This window comes from Myodes glareolus, chromosome 7 (genome assembly GCF_982192425.1).
Source record: "Myodes glareolus chromosome 7, mMyoGla1.1, whole genome shotgun sequence".
NCBI classification, from domain to species: Eukaryota; Metazoa; Chordata; class Mammalia; order Rodentia; family Cricetidae; genus Myodes; species Myodes glareolus.
Genome location: NC_142032.1, coordinates 36,849,338 through 36,867,171, shown reverse-complemented (window position 1 = coordinate 36,867,171; position 17,834 = coordinate 36,849,338). Strand labels below are relative to the sequence as shown.

The 17,834-nt window shown below is 46.4% G+C and overlaps 1 protein-coding gene across 2 annotated transcripts in view; it reads left to right on the top strand.

Annotated features, from left to right (window-relative positions):
• Dock8 (dedicator of cytokinesis 8) overlaps window positions 1-17,224 on the top strand; it is a 203,407-nt gene extending 186,183 nt beyond the window's left edge. For both annotated transcript variants that reach the window (XM_087908020.1, XM_087908022.1), the window contains 7 exons: window positions 270-404; window positions 1,644-1,733; window positions 5,625-5,861; window positions 9,334-9,477; window positions 10,655-10,761; window positions 15,684-15,854; window positions 16,283-17,224. In XM_087908020.1, coding sequence (XP_087764146.1) covers window positions 270-404; window positions 1,644-1,733; window positions 5,625-5,861; window positions 9,334-9,477; window positions 10,655-10,761; window positions 15,684-15,854; window positions 16,283-16,343 — 945 coding nt within the window. In that variant the 3' untranslated portion in view covers window positions 16,344-17,224. The remainder of the gene's footprint in view (window positions 1-269; window positions 405-1,643; window positions 1,734-5,624; window positions 5,862-9,333; window positions 9,478-10,654; window positions 10,762-15,683; window positions 15,855-16,282) is intronic.
• The last annotated feature ends 610 nt before the right edge of the window (window positions 17,225-17,834 follow it).

Below are 17,834 nucleotides of genomic sequence, written 5' to 3'. Positions count from 1 at the left end.
TCTGGGAGTACAAAGTGGCAGGTTGCGTTGCTTTATAGTTAGGAGAGATTTTAAAATTCAGTTAAGTGAAGCCCCAGGAGTTTCTCATGGGATTTCTTTTGTAATCATTTCTGGGGTTTATTATGTAAATATTAAATCTGCTTAACAGAGGGGTTCCTCTTAATGTCAGCTGTGGGAATCAAATGTTTGCTGCCCAATAACCAATCCTTTTAGCCAAAGGGATCATCTGTAATGAGAGCTGAAGAGAACTTCCCTTTCTTCTGTAACAGGACCATAAGAGGATGTTTGGAACTTACTTCCGAGTTGGCTTCTACGGATCCAAATTTGGGGATTTGGATGAGCAGGAATTCGTATACAAGGAACCCGCAATTACAAAGCTTCCTGAGATCTCACATAGACTTGAGGTGAGAAACTGGTGCTGTATACTTGGCCTTGTCCATTCCCCCAAAACAAAGTAGGATATGACTTTAAAAAAAACAGTGTGCTCATGGTCGACCTCTATATGAATTTCTACATTGCATTTTGTAGTATGAAGGTAGTAGGCAAGATTGTATCATAAGATTTTTTTTCTCCTAAATACTATATTTCTTTTACGAAGTTTAAAATTGAAGTCTTGGATAGTGACTTTCAAGACTGTCTAAAATTCAGTCAGCATCCTTGCTTTCTCAAAGCCCCTTCCACACAGAACCAATATGTACCGACAGGCTTTGGTCACGGTGCTTTTTGATTTGAAGGTTTTCATCTTGATTTTGAAGCAGTCTGGCCAAACTCCAGAATCATTCCCTTCACTCTCAATGGTGAGGCTGTCCTTCAGTGTCCCGAAATAACACCTTCCACTCAGAAATAAAGCAATTGGAAAGTAGCTATGGCCAGCCCCAGCTCCACTGGCAACAGTCGAAGGTTCTCAGAGGACAAAGCAAAAAGAAACAACGTAGAGAGGAGTCAGGCAAACAGAAGCAGAGATTGAGAAGAACAAATAAAGAGCCCTGGGGAGTGGGGGATGAGAGACCAGGGCCCTGTGAAGAACTGGCATTTAACCGAAGATTCATGCCTGGGCTGCCATGCCGTTGCTTTGACTGTGGCTCCTCTCCTGACTGTAAAGCTTCCAAACTTGTGTTGCCCAACTGTTCCTTGTACTGCCAAGTAAGACAAGAGGGCCCAACTCAGAGAAGCTGTGACCAGGTCAAGCTGGGCAGTTACCCAAAGTCATTCACCTCACGACAAGGAAAACTAGCCACTGGCCCAGGCTCTTCACTCCCTAATATTGTGTCCCCTGCTTAAAACTAGAAACATGTTTCTCATTCCCTTGCACACTGGGGCTTGCCACATTATGGGAAGCCTGGCAACCTCCAAATTTCCAGGGTTCAAAATGCAAGGAGTAAATAGTGCCCTACCCATGCAGCTGCCTCCAGAAATATGATGACTTTGGCTGAATTTGAGACCGTGTGTCTGTATTGTAGGGAGGCTAGGTACCTTAGTGTGCGGAACATCTTATACTTTTATATTTTTGTCTCAGGAAGTGCTTAAGTTTGCTTCTTAGCTCAGAGGGACCATCAATAATCAATACATTCTGCCTTGTACTGGTTCCAAAGAGTTGCACACTTTCCAAATGAATTTATATACCCTTGGCTTCTCTTCCCTAGGGATTTTATGGCCAGTGTTTTGGTGCCGAGTTTGTGGAAGTGATAAAAGACTCCACTCCCGTGGATAAAACCAAGTTGGATCCTAACAAGGTATGGAAAAAATATATTAAAAACGACCCCCAGAATCTACCCTGAGAGGACTCTCCCAGTCCTTCCAATGCAACCATGTTTTGTTTTGTTTTGTTTTGGGATATATGTGTGTTCACACACATGTGTGAGTGGGGCATATGCCCATGTGTATGCAGGTACATTCTCCCATACATGCCCACATGTGGAAGTTAGAAGTTAGTATCAAGTGTCTTTCTCTATCATGTACCACCTTATTTTTTCTACCTGGAGTTCCCGTTTGGCCTTTAAACGCCAGGATCTACCTGTCTCTACCACGTTCCCCCACCCCAGCACTGGGGATACACATGCGCAATGCAGTGCCTGTCCTTAGCCCTCCTTACTAGGGCTACACATGCACAAATTGCAATACGGTCCTTGGCCCTCCGCACTGGGGATACACGTGTGCGATGTATGCAGTGCCATCCTTGACCTCTCCACACTGGGGCTACACATGCACAATGCAGTGCAGTCCTTGACCCCTCCACACTGGGGATACATGTGTGCAATGTATGCAGTGCCATCCTTGACCCCTCCGCACTGGAGATACATATGTGCGATGCAGGGGCACATTGGCTTTTTATTTGGGTGTTAGGGACCTGAACTTGGGTTCTTATGATTATACAGCAAGCACTTTACCCACTGAACCATCTCCTCAACCTGTTTAGACTTTTTTGAGACAGGTTCTTACTACATAGCTCAGGTTGGCCTTGGATTCAGTATTCTACCATCTCAACCTCCCTAGGGATAGGATTTGCAGGGCATACAACATACCAGCTAGTAAACAAGTATTCCCCCGACTCCAGGGCTCAATTACTGGTTGATTGGGTCTATTAAGAAACATATTCAGACTGCAGTCAAGATGTAAAATAAATAATTTTTATAAATGAAAAAGAAAATACTCAGCTGGTCGGTGGTGGTGCACATGCTTCTAAATCCAGCACTGAGGGGGCAGAGGCAGAGGCAGGCAAATCCCTGTGAGTTCAAGCCCAGCGTGGTCTACAGAGTGAGTTCTAGGACAGCCAGCGCTGCACAGAGTAACCCTGCCTCAAAAAAAAAAAAAAAAAAAAAAAACAAAATAAAAAAATAAAATAGAGCATATTCAAAAAGCAAGAATCATAATAGGAGCTTTTATTTATTAAATACCAGCTGTATGTGTATAAATCATTTTCTGCCATTATCCAGCAGCCCTTAGGAATAGGATCAGTTGTTTCTATTTTATAGATAAGATAACTGAGTCTTGGAAAAGTTGAACAGCTTTCAAAGATGACACTGATGACATCAGAGCCACTGCAATGCCATGAGGTCTGATACCCAGCCACATTCCTCTTCATCACTGTGGTGCATTAGTGCATATCTATAAAATGTTTAAACTTTCAACTTAAAATATGTTTTAAAATTCCAACTTCTGGGGCCTGGAGAGATGGTTCAGCAGTTAAGAGCACTCTCTGTTCTTCCAAATGGCTCAAGGTTGGTTCCCTGCACCGACATCAGGAGGCTCACAACAGTCTGTAGCTCCAGCTGCATCGCATTCAACTCCCTCTTCTGGCCTCCAAGGATGCACCCACAATTGTGATATATACAAACACATATACATAATTTGGTGGGTGTGTCTAAAAAACTACAGCAGCTTCTGGCTGACAGTGGTTAGTGACATCATGCTTTAGGTTTCCGGCATTTCTTCTAGCCATGTGCAGGATTGCTTTGGTATTGGAGGAAAGATCAAGGGGCATCAGCTCATTTTTCTCACTTCCACATCAAGTGTTTCCCATCCCACCGCGAGCTGATAGTGCTATATGCATTTCTGACGCTGACAGCTCGCATGTAGCACGGGACTTTACCAGTTCAAGACGTCCTTGTTTCAAACATGACCCTCAAGTGGGGCTCTCGTACGCCTCACACTACCCATATTTCCAGCTGGCTAAAAGTTAAGGAGTTCTCATGACACCCTTGGGTTGGATAATTCACCATGCTGAGCTCAAGGACTAAAAACGGAACCATAGTTCTGGTTGCAGTTGTATGATAGTGGATACAAAGAGTGCACGGTCAGGAGGAAGGGCGGTTTCTCTGCCCTCTCCATGCGGGTCCCGGAGTTCTGTCTTCAGGATTGCAAAAAGATGATACTGATAGGGGCAGATTGGCCAAATACAAGGTTTTCTACATTTGCCAGAACATTCCCTAACGGAGGCCTGAAAGCAAACCTTATGATAAGCATTGAACAGGGATGTGTGGAGTCCTTGGAAAATAGCCCTGGCTGCGTGCCCACAGTGGTCTGTGCACAGCCCGAGAGACCTTTCCAGCGTCAGAGCCTTCCCCTCACTTAAAATTCCCAGGGTAGGTTGTGAGCTTGGAAAGGGAATGCTAACCCAGAGTCACACCCAGGTTTCATTATTCTAAAGCGTGATTTACAGGGTGAGGTCAGTAACCCACCCTTTTTCTTCTCTGGGTGGGTGTCTCAGCCTGCGTTCATTGCTCATTTCCAGTCTTCTCTTCTTCCTTGTGTTCTTAAAGAACTCTTCTTCATTAACAGGCACCCTTTTCTACTGTGTGTGTGTGTGTGTGTGTTTCACTGGTGTGTAGTTTAATGCGTTTTGACACACACATAACCCCTACCTTGACAGTCAAGGTACAAAACCACTCTGTCACTCTGAAATATTTCCCCAGGCTTTTTGGTCACCTTCATCCCTTAATGGTCACCAAGCTGTATTCCCCAAATCTGTGAAGTTTTGCCTTTCTGAAGCATGGACATGTGGGAGCATGCAGCGCTTGGAAGCTGGCTGCTTTTACTCAGCATCCCCCACCTAAGATTCACCGTGTTGGCCGAGTTCCTTCCTAGTCCTGCTGAGTAGTACTCATTGTGTTGATGGACCACACTTTGCTTATTCTCTCCCTCAGAGGGACGTTGGGCAGTTCCTAGTTGTTGATTATGAAAAGTATTACTATTACTTTTCATTTTCTTGATGTCCTGGGACTTTCCTGAAGAGTCTGTTTCTGCTCACCTCATATAGTAAAGGCTACACCAAATCACAGAAAGGGTTCTGTTCCCATCTAACCTGGGGAGTCAATGACTGTATTGGTGTTATTAAGAGGCGCATGGGCACTCACAATCAGGAAATCACAATTTCCTGGTGGAAATCCTCTGTGCAATTTGCAGGCAGCTACTCCACCAGGGAAGAACCTCTCAGCAGCTGTCTGCAGCTTCATCTTAGGGGCGGAGAGTAGCAAACAGAAGGGGAGTAGTGGACATAGGGAGGGAAGGGGCTTCAGCAGCCTACCCTCGTCCTGCACATGGGTGGTCTTCGCTGCTCTGACTTAAGACAGCAATGAGTGTATCCAACCCAAGGAAAGCCTCCCACAGACCCTGGTGTATGCACATGGAGTGGGGCTCTTGGCTGGGTGTCATTTAGCTACATAAGGAGCTTTGGCTTATAGAGTAGCCATGCATTTTTGTATTGCCCAGTGCTCACTGGAACATCCCAGCTACTCCATCCTAGCAAGCACTCAGTACTATGCATTTTCTCAGTGTAAGCATTTGCACTACCTAATTAGCAGGTCCTCATCACGGCAACTCAGTGAGGAAGATCTGCCACCCTGGAACAGCAGTTGGAAGCCTTTGCCGTGCTAGAGGTGGCAGCAGGTAGACCTCTCTCTTCCCTGAAGACTGCACACTCCCTTCCACAGTCTCAAAGGCCTTTCTCTGCCTGGGTGGAAAGGAGAAAGGGCAGCTTCTGCATTCTGGCCTGAGGCATTCAGCACTGGTGGTTTTCCAGGTTGGAAAGGCGTGTTGTGTTCTGTCCCAGCATGCCCTTCCCGGGCGCCATGCATCTCCTTGGCCAAATGGCTCATCTCTTCCCTTCTCCTCACCTCTTCCTCCAGGCCTACATACAGATCACTTTTGTGGAGCCTTATTTTGATGAGTATGAGATGAAAGACAGGGTGACCTACTTTGAGAAGAATTTCAACCTTCGCAGGTTCATGTACACCACCCCATTCACCCTGGAGGGGCGGCCTCGGGGAGAGCTGCATGAACAGTACCGCAGGAACACGGTGCTCACCACCATGCATGCCTTCCCCTACATCAAGACCAGGATCCGCGTCATCCAGAAGGAGGAGGTAATGCACCCTGAGGGGAGTGGCCACCTCTGAAGAGTGGGCTGGGTGATCTCTGGGACCCACCCACCAGCTCTACCTCAGGAGACTGAAGGGAATCTTGAAAAAAAGAAAGAAAAGAAAAAGGCTGGTAATTGCAATACTGAGGAGACAGAGGCAGACAGGATGGCTGTGAGTTCAAGGTCAGCCTTATCTGTATAACAAGTTCCAAGCCCACCAGGACTAGGGAGTGAGAGACCCAGCACAAGTGTGCCAAGTCTGGGAGTGCAGGTCTCTAATCCCAGCACTCCAGAGGCTGAGGCAGGAACAACTTGAGCTAGATAGCATTCTGGGTTGCAGAGCAAGTCTAAGGCAACCCAAACTGTGTAGCAAGACCTTCTGAATAAAGCAAGGGCTGGAGATATAGTTCAGTAGTAGGTCATTTATCTAACATGTGCTAAGATGCCCGTGAAAGCTATTCTCTATGGGGCCAGGGAATCCCATTCAGCTAGCTACACCTTTCAAAACAGCACTTCAAATTAAATAGCTAACTCTTTAATATAGCATTGTTTTATATTTTATATACTATATACACACAAAATATATATTATATATTTAAATATCTTATGCATTTAAGTTATTTTATATATAATATATAAAATGTTTAAATATATAAACTTAAATATGTATGTTTATAGTATAGTATATATTTATATTATACATTAATATTAATAAATTATATGGTGTGTTTATATATATTTTATATTTATATATTTATATTTATATAAAGTATAGCATAACTTTCTATAGCATGGTTCCATATTTAATTACAGTGTCATTTCTTTCCACTTTATTTATAAACTTATATACATTTGGCCCTTTATATTCTCAGGTTTTGTATGCATGGAGTTAACCAACCATGAATTAGCATTTTGAAGGGAAAGTTTATATCTATTAAAAATTTGCACGAACTTTTATCCTTGTCATTTTCCCTTTAAAGTATAGTTAGCAAATAACTACACGGTCTTTGCAGCCCATTGGCTGTGAAGGATTTGCTACTCCACTGTGGAGTGTTTCTCACTGCTGTGACCAAATGCCTGAAGATTTTAGGGGAAGATTTACTGTAGCTCACAGTTTTTGAAGTCTCATAGGTCATGGTGAAGAAGGCATGGCAGAGCCATTCAGCACACATCATAGTGACCAGGAAGCAGACAGTGCGGCTTACAGAAAGGGGACAAGGAAAAATAACAGCCCCAAGGGTGTGCTCCCACAGACCTATGTCACCCAGCCAAGCCCATCCTCTAGACTTCATGTCATGCCTCCTGTCATCAATTCACCGGGAGATTCGCCCACTGGCTGTGTAGGAGGATTCTGTTGGAAGCCAGGCCCTCAGCACGAGATGTTATGGGTATACTTCATGTTCAAAACCCTGAGCATCCTCAGATTTCAGTGTGGTTGGAGAGAGTGGTTCCCAGAACCAACTTTCCATGGAGAGAGGAATGGCTGTATTTAAATTTTAAATAGTTTGTGCACTGTTTTCCTGTAGTGTTAGGTACTAAATTCAAGGCCTTGTGCTTGCTAGGTGAACACTATATATTACACCCCAGTCTTCCGTTTAAAGTGTGTGTGTGTGTAGGTGTTTCAGGCATTCTTGTAGTCTAAATTACTGGAGAGGGAGTCACAGACGAACAGTCCCCCTGAGTTGGTGCTCAGATGAGGCAGGCTTATCAACCTGGCTTCTGGCTCCAGATTCATCCTGTGTACGAAGTATTTGACTCCAATTTCTTAATAAAAATGTTGGCAAGAAAGACCTTATGGTATTTTGGAAGATTTTAACCCATTTTAATAGAGTCCATCACAAACATTCCCTTTTAACTTTAAATCCCTACATGCTGATTTGCATGCTGAAATCCACCTCTTTATACCGACTGCAGCCTCCTCCAATTCGTGGCTTTACTGGTTCACAACAGATAGCATTGTCTTTCTTGTATGAACCACACCCAGTTTCCAGCTTGCTTTCTTTCCGTAGTGCGGAATGAAGCCTTACAAATCCTTGTTAACTGATGTGTGAGCGGATGACTTCTGGATCTTGATGAGCCTAGCCCAAAGCCTCTTACAGCTGTCTCGTGCCTACCTAATACAACAGGAATTTTTATAGCGACTCACTTTCATGACATCTTACCCAACCAGGCATTCCGCTTGGTCTTCATAGAAACAGTTCTTTCTTTCCACACCCTTAGTTCGTCAGTTTATATGTTCTTCATTAAAATAACAAGTGTAATAGGCCTAATCAAGTCCGCGAGCAAGTAGAGGACTTGCAGTCATCTGCTCATGGGCTGACCTGGCTGGAGAGCAGCCATGTAGACCACCATTGGGTGATGCAGCTTCCTCGGAGAGGTACATTCCCAGAGGGCAGAGAAGCCTGCCCTGGAGACTGTTATTGGAAGGAGGTTTCGGAGGCATCTAGTGTGGTTCTTGGACTTTAGAACAGTAAGATATTCTAGGCGCAATACAAACACACATTGCCTGTACAAGTGTCCGGACAGCCATATGCAATTCCCTAGAACTACTCCGTGGTTTCCATTGCATGGGCTGTGTAACAAAGTGTCACGAACTGAATGACTTAAACAACAGAAATGTATTGTCTCGACAGTTCTGGAGGCATGAAAGTTCAAATTCAGGGGGTTGGCTGGTTGGAATCTACCCCAGACCTGTCCCCTGGACTTGAAGGACCCCTTCCCCTAGTGTCAGTTTACATTACTTGTCCTATGGACACACTTGGGTCCTCATTTCCTCATCTCCTAAGGACACCAATTATATGAATTAGGTCCGCCCTAATAAACTCACTTTACCACCTCCATATAGGGTCACCTTCTGAGCTTCTGGAGGTTAGGACTTTAGCATGTGGGTTTGGGGGAGACAGGATTTGACCCATCATGTTCGGGAAAGCCCTTACCCCAAATCAGCTGAACTTAGCAACTAGCTCGGTCCTGAAGAGAATTCTCTGCACCAGGTGTGTGAGCTGGAAAGGGCACAAATGATGCCAAAAACTTGTGTGATGATGGGAGAGGAGATCTTGCTGCTGTGCTTTCCGCCTTGTAACTCAAGTAACTTGTTCAATAATAGAGAAAGAAACCTAACCATATAGAAAGAACGTGGACCTTGAATAGAGGCCCAATTATGATCAAATTTGTACCTTAACACTTAATGCATTTTGTGTTGCTTACTTGATCTTTATAAATTCACCCTTGACTGTAGAGTGGGAAGGACAGGAGGGTGTTTAAAAGAGAAACGCATTTACAGTACTAAACATGTAGGCACTCAAGAAATGTCGGGTCCAACTCTCTACGTGGCCTGTTCAGATTACTACAAAGTCCTCTGGAAGTCTTTCCTTAGCTTCTTCTTCAAAGCCAGACAGCCTCCCTGTCAGCATTCCAGGTTTGCCAGGCACTGTAAGGGAAGCCATGACCTTATTATCCCGTTGTCTTCTGTTCAGTTCGTTTTGACTCCTATTGAAGTCGCCATTGAAGACATGAAGAAGAAGACCCTGCAGTTAGCTGTGGCCACACACCAGGAGCCCCCTGATGCCAAGATGCTGCAGATGGTTCTGCAGGGCTCTGTAGGAGCCACTGTGAATCAGGTAAGCAGGGTTCACTAACAGCATCTTGGTCAGGGCTTACTCTTTTGCTCATGAGGTCTACGGGCTTCTTAAGACTTGATGCATCAGTCCACATGCGGTCGTCCCAAAGAAATTCTAGAAAGGAGTGAACTGTGTTCAAGAAATGCCATTTTCTCAGAGTCTGCACTTTGGGACCAGATCTGGCAATGTGATCCAGAACTGGAGTCCTGTTAAAGAGAGCTCACTCGTGTCCAGCATAGGTAGAACTCTGTGCAGAGCTTGGGACTAATCTCAGAAGGTGTGTTTAGAGAATGAAAGGCCCAGACCATCTCTCTCCTTGGTTAACTACCAAGTATACCCGAAATAGCAAGGGCCTTGCCAACCAGGATTGACCTGGGGCTGGGCTCTCAGACCAACTAAAAAGGTGATGCTTCTTATTCCTGTGAGAACCATTATACATGAGGTAAGCATAGAACTCAGCCTGTCTCAGATGGAGAGACACACAAGTCTAGTTAGTACCTTCTGTCTATGGCCTTGATGTTGGTTCTCTACCCCAGCACACTCAAAAACTCACCAACCATTGTCCTTTCCAGCCAGCACCTCCTCCAGTTTCCCCTGCAGGTCTAAGTCTGCTCAAAACCCGGGTAACAGAGGCACCAGACAGGAGAAAGACTATTGTATGACCAACACTATACAAACATTAAGACACTTCTGCTTTTGTGAGTCCCAGTCCTCTGAAGAAAACAGAAGCGGTTTTCTCTCTCAACCATAGACCACAGATGGCCTGTGCATTTCTCTGGCTCAAACCAGGGCTTACACAAAATGGTTTCTTCCACCAGGGCTGCCAGAGAAGCAAGTGTGACTGAACAGAGAGAGATAGTTCTTGTGTTAGAGGAACCCCTCTCAGTAGCCTGTCCTGAAGTTGCATTACCTTGTGGTATGAAGGGAAGACTGTAGGATTAGTATTTGATTGAGAAGATACACTTAATACGAGTTTGTATTCTCCTAAAACCCTTAATCCTCCTCAGGAACCAATTTCCTGAGAAATTCAAGACTTCCCTGGGTTTTTTTTTTTTAATTCATGAAACAAGCTACAAAATTAAATGCCCAAACTAAGGAGCCCTCCCGACATTCTCCCTCTCCCAAGCAATTTAATTATCATTCCAATATCTGTATTGTGTTTCGCTTTCTCCATCAGGGACCGCTGGAGGTAGCCCAAGTGTTCTTGGCTGAAATTCCCGCTGACCCAAAGCTCTATCGCCATCACAACAAGCTGAGGTTATGCTTCAAGGAGTTCATAATGCGGTAAGAAGGGGGATGGTCGTGACTGGGGCCTGGCAGTGTGGGGCCAATGCTCACATGCATGAGGCCGTGGATGCCATCCCCACTACTACAAAAGCAAATAAAAAAGTATTCCAGATATCACCCTGGATCATAGACTCTGGTTTAAGATCCCTGCCAGATGCTTGTGATGCACACACACACACACACACACACACACACACACTCACACTCACTCATACGCTTAAGGACCAGGGCAGTAGAGCGACAGTGCTTGTTTTACCACTGAGAAACTAACACTTCACGTGTGGGAGGCTTTGTGGCCGGTGTTGTACTGCGCCCCACAGTCATGACATAAGACAGGTATCATCTTCTCTTTGCACATGAGGGATGGGGGGTTTGGAGATGGGAGGTGAATTCACTAATGGCCACACACGAGCCAGTTGGCAGCAGAGCTGAGTGGTGGCAGGTCTTCTGGAACCCGGCCATTCCTATTCCCTCTGTGCTGGCAGTGACTGACCCAATTAAGTCAAAACTGTTGGCGTGACTAGTGTTGTTATTTGCATATAATAGTATTATTAACCACATTAATAATGTAGTTCTGCAAAATTGTGCAATGACTTACTTACCTCAGTTGGGTAGACAAAGGGAAGGCTCTAAAACTAGGCTTTCACAAAGAAGATACATCCCCATGAGAAGCCAACTTCGCATGAGCTACTGACTTGTGTGCAGCTCTCTTTAAGGGCAGCTGGTTCAGCCTAGACAGAAAATGGCTCTGGGCAGGGTCATGTGATCCCTGCAATACAGATAGGTACCTCTGGTCTCCAGTGGTCCTAACAGAAGGCTGGGGAAGGGTATGATGCCGCTTTACTTACAGGAGAGGAGCGTATGTGCCAGTCACGTTCCCATCCAGAACCTTGTGCCCCGTCTGAATACGGAAATAGCCTTGCAGGGCAGGTGAGGAGAAAGGGAAGCTGAAAGTTAGTTTGCCAAATTTTCTGAAAACTTACTAGGATGCTGCTGTTGGGTGAAATTGGAGATACTGCCTTTATCATAAGCTTTCTGGAGAAATGCCCAACTCTGCTGTGTCTCGAGAACACTTCTTCCCGCAATGAAGCACAGATGCTTGGAGACAGGTGTCTATGATAGGTTACATCTGTTAATGTTGTGTCCCCTTTTGATAGCAATTCTGCCATTGTATACAAGGTACATTTTCTTTACTTCATAGTAATTTGTTTGCTTTTGTTTTGTGGTCCTTTCTTCTTCCCTTCATCCTTTCCTCCCTTCCTCCCTTCCTCTTCTCTCTCTCTCCTTCCCTTCTTTCCTTCCCTCCTCCCCTGAGACAGCATCTTACTATCTACTCTTGCCTGGCCTGGAACTCCTATGTTGAACAGCTATCCTCAGACTTAACAGAGATCCTCCTACCTTTGGCTCTGGAATGCCGGGATTAAAGGTGCATGCCATTATGCCTGGCTAATTACTAGATACTTTTGTAGCAAAGGGCTAGAAAAATATTTGGATCATTATTTAGAAGGACTTTTTCACCACGTCTTTTCATTTGAAATTCATTGCAGTTGTTGGCCTCCAAAGCTGGCAGTGGGCAGGCCTTGCGGAACCTCATGGACTGTGAATGTATAGTGTGTGTTGTCTGCTCTGCTCTGCTCTGGGTATTCGGTCTGGGCCTTCCCCTGCCCCTGATGATGGGATGTACCATTGCATTGCTAAGTAACAATACAGTGCCGTGTGTACTGAGAACTCTAAAAATGCTCCAGATACAGGGATCTGGAGATCAGAAAGGGCAGGTCCATTGTGGGCCGGGGTGGGCTTTATGGGAAAATATCACCTACTCTCTTTCCCAGATGTTCAGGTGGAAGGAAGAAGATGGTGGTGAGAGGGAGCCGTGACTATCAGAAGGATAGGATGGCTGTAAGACTGTCAGGAATGCCAGCCCCACTGCTTCATGGGAGTCCAGCTGGGGCAGCCTGTACTTGAGAGCAGGCCAGACCCAGAAGGACAGAGCCACAACGGCTCTGGGTGGAATTTAAACAGAAAAGAAAGTTGATTGAGAGAAGAAACACTTTTGGGGTTCACATCAATGCCCTCTGCTGGATCGCTCAATGCCATTGGTGGGTCCTCCCCAAGACTCCACATAGATGAAGTGCCCTAGCCGATCCCTACCAGGCGTGTGCTCCAGATTAGCTTCAGGCCTCTGGAAACTGCAGTCAGAGGGCAGGGCAGGTGATCATCTGTTTCCCTAGGAGAATCTTTGAACAGAGTTATTCAAAGTCAATGTCCTTTAAAACTCACTGAGTAGACCAGGCTGGCCTCAAACTCACAGAGATCCACCTGCCTCTGCCTCCCCAGTGCTGGGATCAAAGGTGTGTGCCACCACCTGGCCGTCATTCAATTCTTTTGCCTTCCTCCTTTAAAAAGACAAATGTGAGCCAAGAGCCGTTCAGGACCAGCTGCCAGTGCCAGCCCGACACAGTCTTCATACTGCAGGTGTGGAGAGGTCACGCCCCATGCAGGAAGGCCATAGAGAAGAAAGCCCCACCGGCCACTACTGCCCTTGTGACGTAACTACAGTTAACTTTCCCTCTGCTTTATTCCTGCTGTCGGGAGCCGTAGCCTATCACACTGTCCCTTTAAAATGGGTGTTAAGCAGGTAAATTGCCCTCAGCACAAGCAGTGGATTAAGCTTCCCTCCCCCAGTTGCTTGCCCTTCCAAGTCCAATGAGGAAGTCACTGCTATCTGAGAACAGGACAGCAGCGTCCAGTGCTTTGCACAGGTGTGTTCTCCTATCCAGGTGGCAGAGGTGACTCCACTGGAAGTCACGTGTGGCCCCTCTTGGGCCTGTGTTTCAGTGAGCTCTATCGTCTCGGCTTCCCAGGAGGCTGGCCGGTAACCCCGAACTCCACGCTGAGCCCAAGCCACCCTTGCTGTGAAGACAGCTCTGTGGACATGGCCCTGCCCGAGTCTGTAGTTGCTTCTCCTGCCCTTGGGCAGTGGCTTCTGACTCAGCTGTAGCTGACCAGATGCAGCTGGCAGCCTGGCACGCAGCAGTCAGCACTCCCAGCCCCCGGGCACTCTTCAGATGGCTGCCAAGTGAGCAAAACGTCTTCTCTCTGCCCTTTCCTAAGAGGAAATGCCTGCAAGTTCCAAAAACTCAGACAGACCAATGCCACACTTGTCTCCTCTTCTCCCCAACCCACTAGAGCATCAGAAACACTGCAATGTTTTCCTTATTTTCTCTCCCTTCTCTGATTGTTCTCCTTTCTGCAAAGACTTGGGGTTGGGGAGATAGCTCATGGGTAAGAGCACATGCCGAGCAAGCATGAGGACCTGAGTTCAAATCCCCAGAGCCCACATAAAAAGCCAGATGTTGCTGTGCATGCCCCTGTGACCTCAGCATGGGAGTGGGGCAGAGACAGGAGGATAGCTGTGGTTTGCTGGTCAGCAACCTGGTTCCATGTCCAGTAAGAGACCCTGTCTCCAGGACAATCCTGATGTCTTCTTCTGGCTTCTACATGTGCACCTGCATACACTGCGGGTGCATACACATCACACATACAGACACAAACTAAAGGTGATAAACATCAGGGCTGGAGAGGTGGCTCGAAAGCACTGTTGCCTTTGCAGAGGACCTAGGTTCCGTTCCCAGCACCCGCGTGTGGCTTACCACCATCGTTAAATCCAGTCCCAGGGGATCTGATGACCTCTTCTGACCTCCATGGACCCATGAAGGCAGAACACTCACACACATAAAGTAAAAATAAATTTAAAAAAATTATAAATACTAAATGATTTAGGGGGCTGGAAAGATGGTTCAGCAGCTGAATATGTGAACTGTTCTTTTTCAAGGAACCTGAGTCTGATACTAGCGCCTACATTGGGTGGCTCACAGCTGCCTGCAACTCCAGTCCGAAGGAGATCCAAGACCTCTGGCCTCTTTTGGGCACCTGCACTCATGTCTGCGCACACACACAGATCTCTTTGCTCTTCCTCATTGCACCTGTAATGAGTAACAAGAAAACTAAATTTGGTGCAGATTCTCTGCTCTTCTGGCTTCCCCCATCCCGTCCCTAGGATATGCTCTTTGTCCCCATGCTCTGTGACTAGAGGACTGAGTTCTGAGTGGAAGGATTGCTGGAGCCGAGACTGAATTAGAATAATTATGCTGTGTTCATCCGGTCCCAAAAGTCAGGTAGCCATGGGTTGAGGTGGGTTTTTGTTTGTTGGTTTAATGCTGCAGGGTCCGCCACAGTGGAGTGTGCTAGAATCTATTCAGTAGGGAAATGGGCCCTGTTTTCAGCTCTGGGCAATTATCAGCCTTCACCATTAGTTCTCCAGTAGTGTCTAGCTTAACCTGGTTCCTAAGGGTTTACTATCACTGTGACTTCATTTCTAGAAATTCTATTTCATTCTTTTCTAGGGCTTTTTCTCTTTTCATTTTCCTACTCTTTGTTGCTGTTTAAGTTGTTTTGACTCTGGGTTTTCTAGCTGCTCTTACTTTCCTTGTTTTATCTTACTTCACTGGATCCATTACTTTGGCCTCCAAAAAAGGCAGAACATCGTTGGGGGCGGGGCATGATTTGGAGAAGGCTGTTCTTTTCAGGGTAGCCAGGAAACAAAGGAAAGCTACAGATAAGACACACCCCCAAGGTCATTCCTTCAAGGACCCACTCCCTTCCTTGAGATGCTGCCTCCTATTCCTCCCACTTGCCCGTCAGAGTATGACCCTCTGGATGGACTAGTCCATGGATGAGCTCCAAAGCCCCACGATCCAGTCACATCCCCAGAGCCTGTCAGCTGATAACCAGGCCCTAAGGAAACATTCTGGACGCAGATAATAGCAGAGGCATTCAAGAAGCTGCCATGCTGCCGATGTTCTCCAAGTCACGCAATACAGACAACAAGAACATACAACCTCCCTTTTCCACCTCAGATGCGGCGAGGCTGTTGAGAAGAACAGGCGGCTCATCACGGCCGAGCAGCGGGAGTACCAGCAGGAGCTCAAGAAGAACTACAACCGGCTGAGGGACAGCCTCAGGCCCATGATCGAGCGGAAAATCCCAGAGCTCTACAAGCCCATATTCAGAATTGACAGTCAAAAGAGGTAAGTGGGACCAGAGGGGCCTCTTCCTGGGCATCGGAGGTCACTGGGGTGCACAAATCCAGCTTGCTCACCTGCTCCTGGCAGAAAGCAGAGACACCCCCTGCCCAGCAGTGGACTAGGGACCGTAGAGGCAGGCCTCCGGCCAGCCAACCTTCCCCTAGTCTCTCCCAGCCCCTTGTTATTGGCTTTGTGCCAGGGTATTCCCAAGACTACACAGTGTAGCTGATGTGCATGTGTGTGTATGTGTGTGTGTGTCTGTGTCTGTGTGTGTCTGTGCATATGAGAGTGTACAGCGTAAATGGGTCTCGGTTCCTCTTTTTATTTATTAAGTTCCCCAGGACCAATATCTTTCTGGATCGTAATTCCCCCACCCCAATTAAAAGGCCAATTAATCCTTCTGTGATCTTTCTCTCTCTCCTTAATTTCAGGGACTCCTTCCACAGATCTAGCTTCAGGAAATGTGAAACCCAGTTGTCACAGGGCAGCTGAGAAAAGCCACCTTTACCTGTAGTGACTGAGGCCCTACTACCCAGAAAGACTCACTGGTACGGAGACAGCAGCCACCCGAGACTGACTACACAGTCCCTGCCCAACCAGTGCCTTGGACGTTTCAGGGTCCGTGACCATGGAAGGATACCCAAGTGTATTCCGGAAGCTGGGGTTGGGTGGGAAAAGCAGGCGTAACCATATTTATTAAGTGTTCTTCACAATGCTGTACAAGCAAAGCCTAAGATGTCTCTGCTGAGTGGCCCATCACTGCCCGCCTCTGAAGTGACTTCTGACCTATATTTAAATCTCTAAGATAAACTCAAATTGTGGATGGAAGAGTGGAAAACTGTCCTGTGGCCTATTCCAAGTGAATTCGCTCATCCGCTTGGTGGGAAGGAAAGAGACACTCCAGAAGAGTGAACCGCTTTCCAGTTTGCCTATGAGAAGATGCCCTGGAATCCTCTCATGATGGCTGGGAATCTGGAATATCTGCATTGTCGGACTGGGTGCTGTCTTGTTATTTCTGTGTTGTTTCTGTTAAGCTGAGTGAGCCCACTTTTACCCAGGGGACAGTTGTGGGAGACAGACAGTCCAGGTTGCCCAGCCACACATCACCGATGGCAAATTCTCCAAGGCGGGAACAATTCCCCCACAGCATTTTGCTGACTTCCTGTACGCTTGCTTGCTCTCGCTTACTCCTTTTCCTTTTCTCTGGGACGACGTGGATTTTTATAAAAGGGTAATAGCTCTGCCTTCATTCCAGAACATCGTGTTCACTGTCTGCTACAAAATATATTAGCTTTGGACTCTTTCGACGATGTATTTTGGGGAAAAAAGAGAAAGTTATTATTTGAGAATTAAATTATATATTTTTCCTACCACTTATGACCTTGACTAATACTAAAGATGGAATAAGAAGGGCAAGCAAAATGCTTCCCTGCGCAGCTGCTGTTTGTTACTTTGACAACTCAGAGGGCTGCAGAGCTGCAGAGGCCATGGTCATGTGGCCTTGGTCAAGCAGTGGCGTCCGGAGTGGCCTCTGTAATGCAGCATCTCACCCCTCTGGTCAGAACAGAGTTCTCAGTCCTCAGTCTCGAAATGTTTGCACAAACCACTGGGCATGCATCAACTCATATTCTTAAGGAAGACATTAAAAATTACATAAAGCTTGCTGCTCTTATTTAAACAGTAGCATAAACAAAGACCTTGCTTGGGCTTTGATCTGAATGTGTACCTAAACAGATGGAGTTAGGAGAGAGACATTTTAACATTCCCAGGCACAGCACAAAGAACCTGCTCTCTGACTGTGAGAATCCTAACATGCCACAGAAGCCCTTTGGTTTCGGGCGAGCCCTGGAGGAAAGCTGAGGGACTCCTGTGATGTGCTCCATTCTCTCTCCTTCGGGGGCAGCTGTCATTGCACCTCAGGTTGTAACTGAATACTTGTATATACCTGACTTGGATTAAAACTAGCCACCATGTGGGCGCTGG